Here is a 13,313-nt window from a genome sequence, read left to right as displayed (position 1 = left end):
CTGTAAATATCACAGTAAACATTTTCTACCGGTGCACCGTCTTGACCGTGAAAATGAAAATCGAAACAAACGCAATTATATAAATTCCTAATATATCTGTTCAGTTAAGACGAATTTCGGTGTTACAGTAAAAGGTAAGCGAATGAATCTAACAATAAATTCATGCAATGTCCTTTTCATCCGAAGGTTGTCAGAAAAATGCATGCTTATATCAGGTGGGTGGGGTAATATTATATTTGAATCCGGGTCAGCTCGGCCCTAAAACGTACTCGGCCCCCGAGTCAGCTCGGCCCTATTCTAACTCGGCACGGGTCAACTCGGCCCACTTTTCAATTATTAATATTTATTAATTAATATCACTATTTATTGTAATTATTTATAATACACCTATTGACAGTTTCCGAACTAGCAGCAGACAGGCTTTTCTTATCCGTAGAATTGCGAGTAACGTAGGTTTAACCGTAAATTTAAATACCTTCAGTGTCAAACAATGTGTTGAAATATATATTGTTACAGGCTATTATTATCAAGCAGTGTGTATGTTAAGGATACCGATTAATTAGGTGATAATTATGATTGACTCATTCATTCATTTCATCCACCTGCAATTAATTAGAAGCTTATGATATGAAGTAAATACGTTTTTGTTTCATTTTTTTAAATATTTCTTTACAAACAAAATGCATCTAAGGAAACACATTTTTATTAGATCTATATTAATTTTATCCAATCTGCAAGACAAATAAATAAAAAACAATTCTAAATGTACTTATTTCGGCAGAAGTGTGATTATATAATAATAAGATATTTCTCATTATTCATTTACCTTAAAAACATGCAAAGCAAAGTTAATACGTTATATATATTTTTGTAAAGTGGGCCGAGTTGACCCGTGCCGAGTTGACCCGTGCCGAGTTGGTATAGGGCCGAGTTGACTCTTTTCCTTATATTTTAGTATTCTGATGAAATTTCAGTTTTCATCAGTGTTTAGATATGTCCTAAAAACACAATTCTTTTTCACCCCTGTTAAGAATGGGATACATGGATACAAGGGTTACATTGGTTACTGCAGTTCATATAAAATGTACAGTTTAAAGTTTTGTAAAACTTTTTTGGTAAAAATTCATAAAATATGTCACACATAATGTTTTGTTTCTTTAAAGCTGCATGCAAAATGATGAGCAAAAGTGTTTCAGAAATTTAAACTTGACAAAAATATCCGGAGATTTTAAGAAAAGTAAAATCATTAAAAATTAAAGTAATAATTTACAATCTACATGTTATCTACAATTAAGGACTGAATTTGCAGTATTTATCGCCATATTTCTTCCACACGACTAACACAGGAAGGGGTTGGGTTTTTTTGCTTTTTTTTATCAATTTTTGGTAGTTTATATGGATTGCTACAAGTGCTGTTTGCAATGTGTAAATTATTTACTTAGTTCACTTCACATAATTTTGATTTAAAATACAAAAAAAAAGACAATCATGAAAATTAGCCATATAAATCTGGAGGCATACTGCTTCAAATTCATTTCTATGAAGGAGGCAGACATTAAAAAATTCAAGGAGTGTGAAATATATGAAGGCCTATAGAATTTACTTTTTTTCTACAATGTTTTGTTCATGTCAATCATGTAAGAGTAGATTAAGGGTTCACAGGTTGGTTTAAATCTTTAATTAGTAAAGTGTAATTGGAGCAAAACAGAACAGGACATTATCTATATGTGTTTTTTTTTTCATAATAAATTTTAAACTTATGAATAAGATAACTTCAAGAGATTTCTTAATTTTTGATTTTCAGATAATTTACTACAGATGCTGATCCAAACTGTGAATAATTAAGTCACATAACCATACAAGATTATATTCAAGCATCATCTGCTTTCTTAAATTATTCAAGAAATATGCATACAAATTAATATACTGTTCTACCTTCCATTATCTTTACTTCTATGTTATCAATTGCATTAAGGAGTGAATTACTAGGAAGTGTCATCTGGGGACATTTAATAATAAATTTTAATTGTTACATTTTGAACATACTGAAACTAAAGTTAAAGGTTTAAGAATTATCACATTATTCCCAGGAAAAATACAACAAGAAATAATTTAACTCACAGTTTTAAAATTTAGATAGATTAGATGGAAACACTTTTTATTAGTATAAGTAGCAAATGGTTATGCTTATAAGTTGAATCATTATCCTAATTAAATAAAATGTATCCAATGTAACAATTCTCTAAATGTTGAATGAAATATTAGTACTTACCAATGAAGGGAGGGCTCTGTAATCCAAATTTTAACTGTCCACTTCATTTAACAAAAACAGCGACCATTTATTAATAAGTTCATCACAAATGGTTTTTAAAAATACAACTTACTGGCATGCAGCCCTAAATATGGATCAAATATTTAAAAATATTATAAGAATTAATTAGAATTAAAAAAAAAAGAAGAAAAAAAACATGAACAAATAACTTTAGCTTTCTTACTTAGAAATGAGAAATAAGCAACAAAAAATCTTAATATCCTTAACAAGTGCTTTATGAAATTGTGATAGATGATCACATTAAATCCTTTTTTAAAAAAATACATTATTTCTCAAATAATATAATCTTAATTATTTGAGAAAAAAATATTTTTTTCTTCAGAAATAAACATTGATATTAATAAAAAAGTAAGAAAAAACCCTACAAACAAAATAGATGTCTTATTCTACAGCATATGAAGTACTTTATGAAATTGTGATTTATGATCTATGGTCACAAGAATTTCAATAAACAAGCGTAAGCCTTAGGCTATAATTCTCAAGTTAACGAGGCCCTTTGAAGTGGTGATATACTGATAATGATCTGTGATTTGATTATTAGTAAAATCTGGGAATCCTGCATTATATATCTATATTATTTCCAAATAAAATATGATCTTTTTTCTAATTATAATAAATATGTTCATATGAAGTTGAACTTAAATTATTCAGAAATAAACATTGATATATTGGAGGAAAAAGTTTTTTATCTTTTGTAATACAGCTTACATGACTGTGTCTTATTGAAGTATGTTTTTGCATAGGAAAAAAATCAGTGCAATGTTTCACCAGATTAAAATTAAATTGATGCTGACTGCATAGTCTAAAAATAATTTTATAACATTATAATAAGTCACAAAATATCAAGTTTTTAGCTCACCTGTCACAAAGTGACAGGGTGAGCTTTTGTGATCGCTTTTCGTCCGGCGTCCGTCCGTCCGTCCGTCGTCCGTCCGTCGTCCGTCCGTAAACTTTTGCTTTAAATGACATCTCCTCATAAACCACTGAGCCAATTTCATCCAAACTTCACAGGAATGTTCCTTTGGTGGTCACCTTTAAAAATTGTTCAAAGAATTTAATTCCATGCAGAACTCTGGTTGCCATGGCAACCGAAAGAAAAATCTTTAAATATCTTCTTTTAAACAACCCTAAGAGCTAGAGCTTAGATATTTGGCATGAAACATCTTCTAGTGAGTGTCTACCAAGTTTGTTCAAATAAAAGCCCTGGGGTCAAAATTGGCCCCGCCCCAGGGGGTCATTGATTTTCCCTATATGCATATAGTAAAAACTTAAAAAATCTTCTTTTAAAGAACCCAAAGAGCTAGAGCTAAGATATTTGGCATGAAACATCTTCTAGTGAGTGTCTACCAAGTTTGTTCAAATAAAAGCCCTGGGGTCAAAATTGGCCCCGCCCCGGGGGGTCATTGATTTTCCCTATATGCATATAGTAAAAACTTAAAAAATCTTCTTTTAAAGAACCGTAAGAGCTAGAGCTTAGATATTAAGCATGAAACATCTTCTAGTGAATGTCTACCAAGTTTGTTCAAATAAAAGCCCTGGGGTCAAAATTGGCCCCGCCCCAGGGGGTCATTGATTTTCCCTATATGCATATAGTAAAAACTTAAAAAATCTTCTTTTAAATAACCCAAAGAGCTAGAGCTAAGATATTTGGCATGAAACATCTTCTAGTGAGTGTCTACCAAGTTTGTTCAAATAAAAGCCCTGAGGTCAAAATTGGCCCCACCCCGGGGTGTCATTGATTTTCCCTATATGCATATAGTAAAAACTTAAAAAATCTTCTTTTAAAGAACCATAAGAGCTAGAGCTAAGATATTTGGCATGAAACATCTTCTAATGAATGTCTAACATCTTCTAATGAATGTCTACCAAGTTTGTTCAAATAAAAGCCCTGGGGTCAAAATTGACCCCGCCCCAGGGGGTCATAGATTTTCCCTATATGCATATAGTAAAAACCTTAAAAAATCTTCTTTTAAAGAACCCAAAGAGCTAGAGCTAAGATATTTAGCATGAAACATCTTCTAATGAGTGTCTACCAAGTTTGTTCAAATAAAAGCCCTGGGGTCAAAATCGGCCCCGCCCCAGGGGGTCATTGATTTTCCCTATATGCATATAGTAAAAACTTAAAAAATCTTCTTTTAAAGAACCATAAGAGCTAGAGCTAAGATATTTGGCATGAAACATCTTCTAATGAATTTCTAACATCTTCTAATGAATGTCTACCAAGTTTGTTCAAATAAAAGCCCTGGGGTCAAAATTGACCCCGCCCCAGGGGGTCATAGATTTTCCCTATATGCATATAGTAAAAACCTTAAAAAATCTTCTTTTAAAGAACCCAAAGAGCTAGAGCTAAGATATTTAGCATGAAACATCTTCTAATGAGTGTCTACCAAGTTTGTTCAAATAAAAGCCCTGGGGTCAAAATCGGCCCCGCCCCAGGGGGTCATTGATTTTCCCTATATGCATATAGTAAAAACTTAAAAAATCTTCTTTTAAAGAACTCAAAGAGCTAGAGCTAAGATATTTAGCATGAAACATGTTCTAATCGGTGTCTACCAAGTATGGTCAAATAAAAGCCCTGGGGTCAAAACTGGCCCCGTCCGGGGGGGGGGGGTCATTGATTTTCCTTATATGTGTATAGCAAAGACTTAAAAATCGTCTTTGAAAAATCCCAAATAGCTAGAGTTTAGATATTAAGCATGAAACATCTTCTAATGAGTGTCTACAAAGTTTGTTCAAATAAAAGCCCGGGGGTCAAAACTGGCCCTGCCCCAGGGGTGTCATTGTTTTTAGTAAAAACTTTAAAAATCTTCTTTTAAAAAACCCAATGAGCTAGAACTTAGATGTTTAGCATGAAACATCTTCTTATGGGTGTCTACCAAGTCTTTTTAAATAAACAAATAAAAGCCCTTGGGTAAAAATTGGCCCGGGGGTGGGGGGGGGCTATATACAGGTGAGCGACCTCAGGGCCATCATGGCCCTCTTGTTGTTATCTTTCTCAATAAATAATTAGTATCCACTAAGGCCATTGCTCACTAATTACTCAGCTAACAAGCCCCTTTGATGTGGTAATGTTAATGGATTATCGATTATAAGTAAAATTAGATCTCTTTTTTTTAATTCAAATAATATCTCTAGGTGAAATAAATAACAAAAAAGTCAAAATCTAATTTTAAAAATATCTGTAACATGATGAAAATTCACTGTATCCCACTGTAACCTTATGTAACCCTTGTATCCCTGTATCCCTTGTCATGTGGGGGTGAAAAATAATTGTGTTTTTGTGCCATATATGTCAGTGTTTGACCCTAGTTTTGAAATCAGTCTTTAAATACATTTAACATTTAATATCATGAAATGTATCATGGATTTTGAATGTTCTGTTAGCTGGCCTAAAAGTAGGGTGAGATATCTGTTGAGACAGTTGCAGGGAGGTGAAATAATCTAATGAGTATCAGAGTAATGTATTTCACCGTTTAGGAAAAGTTTTTAAAGAGACCTAAAGTGGTAAGGTCAATGCGTGACGCTAAATTGTAACAAATGTTCTGAAAAAAAAATTTGTTCTGAATCTTATGAATGTGTCTGCTTCAGTTCGAGGGTAATCTGTGCTGTTATGAAATTCCTGGTAATGGTTTCAGTAAAAACAAGCATGAAGTTTTAGAGTGTTTGAGCTATATTAAGAATAGGTAGAATGAGTGCTGTTAAAGACGTTTTCAGGAGTATTCATAAAGACATATTGGCAAAATTAAAACTGTTCAATAGAATTTCTTTAAACTTGGCATATTGTTAACAGAAACATTTTGAGCGAAAAAAAAAATTGGGGTCACCATACTCGTTTTTTAGTTATCTGCCCTTGAATTGGACTTTTTTGTTAAATTCAAGGGCAGATAATTTACAATGAAGGGTAACAATACAATTTTTTTTCTTATTTTCATGAAGCTTACCTTCGTTTTAGTTGATATGCAAAATTTCAAGAACAAATTTAGAGTGGGTAGTTTTTATTCCCTCTTCTTCTTTTAACCTGTGCATTTTTTCTTAAAAGATGGCATTTTTCTTAGAATTTAAAGTACCTTTATTTTCATTGAAAAAAATTAACAGAAACGATGTAAGGAATTGCATGTTATTATGTAGTGTACTCAACAATAAAAAGAAAGAACATAATCCAGAGGTTAAAAACAAGAATACATTAAAGTATGTATAAGTTATCGGCCCTTGAAATGACCTCAAATAAGTAGAAAAGTCTGATTCAGGGGCAGATAACTCAAAAACTAGAACGGTGACCCATATTTTTTTCCGCTCAAAATGTTTCTGTTATCATATTCTAACAACATGCCAAGTTTAAAGAAATTCTATGGAACAGTTTTAATTTTGCCAATATGTCTCTATGAAAACTCCCGAAAACGTCCTTAAGGTTTAACTAAAACAGTGGTCGGCACATTGTAGGTGATGGTCAGCTATATAGAATTTATGTACATTAAAAATTGTTTGTAAAATTTTTTTAGTTTTTACCAAATACAGAAACAGAAAAAATGTGAATTTTTCTTTAATAATTGTTTAATTGGTAACCAAATTTTGTCTATACCCATGCCTGCTTAGCAGTCAAATTTCAGCCATTTTATCAGATCTGCTAGATTAGAGTTACTTCCCTTTAGTCTGGCAGCTGTGGTAAGGCACATGACCATGCAGGAAATTTAATGAACTATAAAATTTTAGATTAAAGGATACTTGAGTGAAAGAAAAATGGTTTTCCAGTGTAATGCCTTCATTTAGTAAGATATTCTTTTAATCATTATATTTGTGCCAACCTAATTGGTCTATGCCAAGTGTTGATCAGACCACTCTGTTATAATTAATGATATAAGATTTTATTTCAAGGAACATCAAGTTGAAGAGAGACACAGGCAAAATTTTCATTTCTTTGTTTTGAATTTTTCATTCATTTTTTTGCAAATGTAAAAAAAAATTCAGTGGAGTCCCTTTAATGTTTGCAATATAATATATAAATTAATAATATAATGTGTGTATTTGAATTCCTCTCAGTTTGAATAGCATTAATTCCTGCAGACAAAGTAAATTAACAAGTCTTATATAATAATAACAGTCATTTTAGTAAATTAACAAGTCTTGTAATAACAATCATTTTAAAGTATGAGAAAAGTACTCTAAATTACATTCTTTTTTTTGTGGAATCAATGAAAAGTGAAAGGCTAACCCTTGTATATATTGAGGAAAGAACACCCTTTTTGTATTTTAATTTCAAATCTAAAAATCATGACCACTTTTTTAAACTTTTGTTAAAGATGTGTATATTTATAAAATGAAAAAAAAATCAATTTTCAAATAACTATTTTTGTAAACCTCAGACAGTTTGCAATTTTGATTGACAGGTTTTAAGAATTTAACCGACAGTTCATAATAGCTTGAAGCAGAGTAGTGACTGTGAGATGTATATTTGATTGAAATGTTTATCAATTATTTATAATCTTTAGTCTCAAGTTAATAATTTCTACATTTAGGGGTTTTGTTAATTAAAAATTTGATTAATTCACAGATTGTTTTATTCTTTTTAAGTAGTGGCCCGAGTGGTGAATACTATAAGTATGTCACTATGTGGTGACATCATTTGTGTATACAGAGGATATTGAATGAGTGTTAGGTTCAATACTGAATTTATTGAACAAGTTGAATAAAATAATACAAGCCTCTGGCAAACAAAAAAAATATTTTAGTCAACAAGTTTAATAAATTCAGGAATGAAGGTATACATGTTCTATTTATCGCAAAATAAGAATTGTTTAACTTAAGTTAAAATAGTATCTTTTTTTATTGACATGCTTAAAATATACTGGGTATAGTCTTACTGTAATACAGATATTGAGCACGTCTTTGCGCTATATTTGTATAATGTATATGACACTGCACTAAAATAAATGCATGGCCGAGCAATATTGTTTTTATTGGCACAAGTATTTGAAATATATTTATTGAAACATAATAAATGACTTGTATAATATTACTAGTATTTAGATTTTATTTATCATTTGGGAACTTCAATAAATACATGTACCATATAATTCCTATTAAACGCCCCCGGGGGCTAAACATTTTTCAAAAGGGAGGCTATTATTACAACACAGTTTTTCCTAAATCCAAAAATCACTGTAAATACATTTAGTGTTAGCAAGTGTTGGTAATAACATTAAAAAGTGTTAAAGTTTTAAAGATCATATTATACATATTGGTGTTTTCTATAAAATAAAATGGATTCTGAATGATTTGAATAAAATTATGGCTGTTATTATGAGTTCAGCACTGATGAGTAGATTGTTTTCCTTATATCAAAAGGCTTGGGGGGCTTTATTAGGGGAGGGGCGTTTATTAGGAATTTTACGGTATGTTATTTAAGATGAAAAAAGACTGTTGGTGGTGGGAGGGGGGGCATTTCAATATGATGATTAAGGGAGGGAGCATATCTTAAAGGGATGGAGAAAGATTATGTTTTAAATGGGGATGCATGCTTGAGTGAAAATCTAGTGCAGTGAAGAAATATAGTTATTATAAAATTTACTAACATATCTTGTGTATAAAAATTTGTTTTGCATTCATCTCCATGTTACTCAAAGTAAAGTGTTGAATTGCAGTTTGCTTATCAGGAAAGAAAGAAAAATGTTGAAAAAGTTATAAAATATTGATATTCTTTTTTATTGAAAAAAGTGTTAAATATTAATTGGCTGAAGTATGGAAATTTACACTTTCTTTACTAGCAAAAAAGATCTTCTTTAGGTCATAGCAGTCATTAGCAGTATTTGTTTACAACTGATATAACTTAACATTGCAAAATTTTCTCCTGAACAAATGTTCAATTTATCTAATAATAAAGTAGTACAAAAATTTTATATGAATAAAGCATTTAAGCTAATTTTCAAGGTAGTGTGAGTGTTAATTCTTTATATTTGGTTTTATAATGCTAAATTATAGATTATTTGGAAAAATGGCACATGAAAGACATGTAGGATGTGTTTGATTTTCTTTGTACAGGATGCAGGAGATAAAAGAAAGAGAGTTATAATAAAATACTACAATGTTAGAGGGACTAGCAGCATGGGTTTTGAACACCTACGTAGGGGAGTATGTAGAGAATTTGAACACACATCAGCTGTCCATAGCATTATTGCAGGGTAAGTACAAAGATTTTGAGCACATGATTTTGAAATTTTATAAAGTGTTGGAATCAATTGTTTATTAAAGGTAATATCCTGTGTTTTGAGCACAATAAGAAGTGGTATTAGATCACCCATCATTTGTCTAAATCCTGTACAAAGCTTTTGAACACACATAAAATAGTATATCCATAGAAGTTGAACATCCAACATATATATATAGCCCTCTGAAATCCAGATATAATTATAGTTTATTAAGATAAGTGTAAAAGAGCTAATAACATATACAATGTATAGAATTTCACCATCTTAGTTTATTTAATTTCAAAAGGCTGAAAATAGTTGATTCTTTTTACTGTAAATATGGATATGTAAAGTAATAGGGCTTCCATTAGTGAAAGTTATGTAGTCATTTACTCCTAATTTTGGCTTGTGATTTCCAAAATATGACCCTTTTTCTTCTTTACCTATATAATATGACTTCCAGTATCAAAAATTTTGCAGCCTCTAGCTTCCAAATTTTGGAACTTATTTGAAGCCCTCAGTAAGTTACACCCCTTAACATAAAAGAGAACTATACTTGGACTCACGTGCATAAAAAAATTAAATCTGGATTGATTTAGAACAAACTATTACATGTATTTCTATTTATATCAGGAGCTGTGGAACTAGAGAATTTGCCATTGAAGAAAGATGCACTCAAAAGTCTTGGTTTACCCCTACAAGTCAAGTCAGGTAGGTTAACATTAAGTATTCACATAGATTTTTCATGTCTCTGTAACACCTCTATATACTTTAATATTTGCAGGGAGGAAGATAGCAGGGAAAATTTGAACTGCGTCATGACAAAACAAACATAATGCGTTTGCATCCAGCATGCATTTAGACCAGTCTGTGCATCCGCGCAGTCTGATCAGGATCCATGCTGTTTGTTATCGGTTTCTCTACTTGTTATAGAGTTTGGAAGCGAACAGAATGGATCCTGATCAGAATGCACGGATGCGCAGGCTGGTCTGGATCCATGCTGGTCGCAAACTTATTATGTTGGTTTTGTCATGACGTGGCTCATATGCAATTAACTTTGTTATTTTATGCAACCTTCTCTGTAAGCATGCTGTGTAGCTAAATGTTAAACAAAAATGAGTCCAAAGTATCTATAAAAATTTGAATAACTGTATTAAGAGGCAAGTGGTTTGAATTTAATGAACTTTACCAATTGACAATGGAGTCCCCCTCTTTCTCTATAAGTATTAAAATCAAAACCATTTTTTCCCTCTTTATGTGACAAACAAACCCATCTTTGTCCCTAAGTATTTATGCATTCTCTATCTTTTATATTTCTTGTACAGGTTTTATTGGAAAGATCACATTACAAATTCCTCTACGTAGACTACACAGTGAACCATGGGTGATTTCTATAGAAAGATTATATCTTGTTGCTGGACCATTGAAAAATGCTGAGGTATTTAAATAGTTTCACAGATACTTTCATTGGATAAGATTATTAAAATTTGATATTTATTGTGTTGCAGTATGAACATTGTTACTATAGTTAATTAATATACAATTTTAGAATAGATTCTCAGAACTAAGGCAACTTGACTATTACTTTGTCTTGAAAAAGTAAACTTTTTTTTTGTTGAAATTAAAAACTGCTTACCTGAGATTAAACAGCAATATCTGAGCACCAAATGAATGATTTACAAATATATTTTTGTGTGATATTATCTATTTTTATCTATTAAAACAGTATGATGAAGAAAAAGAAAAGGCAAGCGAGGCAGCTAGGAAAGATAAAATGCTTGAGGCTCTTGAAGCTAAATTACAGGTAATTTTAGTAACTTTTTTCACAGTAGATGAAGTCAGTTTTCCTTAAATTTCTGTTATTAATATCTCATCCATTTTTAGCTCGACTGTTCAATAACAATAAGTAGAGCTATTGTAGTCACCCGAGCGTCGGCGTCTGCGTAACCACTTATGTTAAAGTTTTTGTAATACCTCAAATATTTTCAAAGTCCATTGACATATGGCTTTGAAACTTTGCACACTTGTTCACCATCATGACCCCAACATTTAGACAGGAAGAGGTAACTGTATCGAGCATTTTGACAGAATTATGCACCTTTTTCGACTTAGAATTTACGTTAAAGTTTTTGTAATACCTCAAATATTTTCAAAGTCCGTTGACATATGGCTTTGAAACTATGCACACTTGTTCAACCTCATGACCCCAACCTGTAGACAGGAGGAGGTAACTTTGGAAAGAATTATGCCCCTTTTTCAACTTAAATTTTAAATTTAAGTTTGCATACCACCTCAGATATTTTCATATTCTATTGACATCTGTCTTGGAAACAAGTTGAAATGTTTTACTCTTCTTTGAGAGCATAATTTGACTCTCTTCAAGGCCTATAACTGTAACATGGATTTAAAGAAAAATTTTGCCCTTTTGTTAACTCAGAAAATTTTACATTATCAAGGCTTTTTTTACTATCAAGCACTAAGAATAGTCGAGCGTTGCTGTCCTACCAACTGCTTTTGTTCAAGTTGGACAATACCATTTATCAGTTTTCGGTAAAATTAAAAAATAATTACTGACTTAATAGCAAACAATGGATATCTTGATGAGACAGTACTTGTGTGCTGGCTGATCTTGGTCTGCAATGGTCGAATTGGGAGAATCAGTGGTCACCAGGATGCTTAGTATTTTAATATGTAAATCTCAGTTCAAATTTATTTATAACTGTTATGTTCTGTTGATAGTTTTGTTAATTATAAATATAAAAATTGGTTCATAAACAACTGAAGAAATATCTTATATTATTATATATACTATGGTAAAAATAACAATAATTTCTAAAAAAAAAGTATTTGAAATAGCTGAGAAAATTATTATGTGTAATACTACAGATCATTCTTATTAACAATTAAGGTTGGAAGCAAACAAATAACTTGATTGCTTGACAAATATTGATACAGATTGCTCTAACATTGGATTAGATTACCATTTTTGATCTAAGATACATGAAGGTGCTGTTATTGTAAACACACACTAAAACTCCTTTCCTGTCACTCCTTTTATCTATAATTAGTAATTAATATTTTGAACTTATGTTTTTTCAAGGTTCAAAAAGAAGTGAAACAAGAGTCTTCCTGGTTTTCTTATGGTACTTCTGTAGTGGCAAACATTCTAGAAAACTTACAGGTAAAAGTTAGAATAAACTTCCATATTTATCTTACTAAAGCGTTGATTGATAATATTGCTTTTTAATTGATTATTCTTTGATTATATCCATATATTTCAAATGAGAACTTCAATGGCCAAAATACATGTTAGGGTTTGTTTACCTCTTTCCAGTCAATTATGATTTGAATATATTACAGCTTTTGTGTGGATAAAAAAAAGAAAAGAAAATATTGACCACTATTTTGGCATTAGAAATGATGAATAGCTTATCACTTAAGATATGATTGGGACAACTTTGATTCAAATTTCATAGATTTCTTATCAAATAAAGTGAAATGATACTTGAACAAACTTTTCTTTTTGTGTCACTACTCACTCTGTTATGTTATTTTTTAATGTAGTTGAATATCAAAGATGTGCACATCCGCTATGAAGATGATATTACCAATCCTACTTGTCCATTCTCATTTGGTGTTGTCATCAAAAATCTAAGTGCTCAAAGTACAGATGGATCTTGGGTAAGACTGATTTATCATATGTATAAAATATTTGAATAGAGCATCAAGATTAATATAAAATAATGTTTTATAAATATTGCATGGTTTTATGTTTATATTCGGGGCATCTGTGGATTAGT

General features: G+C 31.1%; 1 protein-coding gene across 1 annotated transcript in view; it reads left to right on the top strand.

Moving 5' to 3' along the window:
* The window catches only part of LOC132712898 (intermembrane lipid transfer protein VPS13D-like), a 100,263-nt gene continuing 86,950 nt past the window's right edge, over positions 1 to 13,313 (top strand). Inside the window, exons 1-7 of the mRNA XM_060695334.1 lie at positions 1 to 134; positions 9,368 to 9,507; positions 10,147 to 10,224; positions 10,839 to 10,951; positions 11,240 to 11,317; positions 12,614 to 12,694; positions 13,078 to 13,194. Coding sequence (XP_060551317.1) covers positions 9,411 to 9,507; positions 10,147 to 10,224; positions 10,839 to 10,951; positions 11,240 to 11,317; positions 12,614 to 12,694; positions 13,078 to 13,194 — 564 coding nt within the window. The 5' untranslated portion in view covers positions 1 to 134; positions 9,368 to 9,410. The remainder of the gene's footprint in view (positions 135 to 9,367; positions 9,508 to 10,146; positions 10,225 to 10,838; positions 10,952 to 11,239; positions 11,318 to 12,613; positions 12,695 to 13,077; positions 13,195 to 13,313) is intronic.

This window comes from Ruditapes philippinarum, unplaced genomic scaffold, assembly GCF_026571515.1.
Source record: "Ruditapes philippinarum isolate M1 unplaced genomic scaffold, ASM2657151v2 ctg1161_1_1_1_1, whole genome shotgun sequence".
NCBI lineage: Eukaryota > Metazoa > Mollusca > Bivalvia > Venerida > Veneridae > Ruditapes > Ruditapes philippinarum.
Note: the sequence above shows the minus strand (reverse complement) of the source record. Positions and strands in the feature narration are given on the sequence as shown.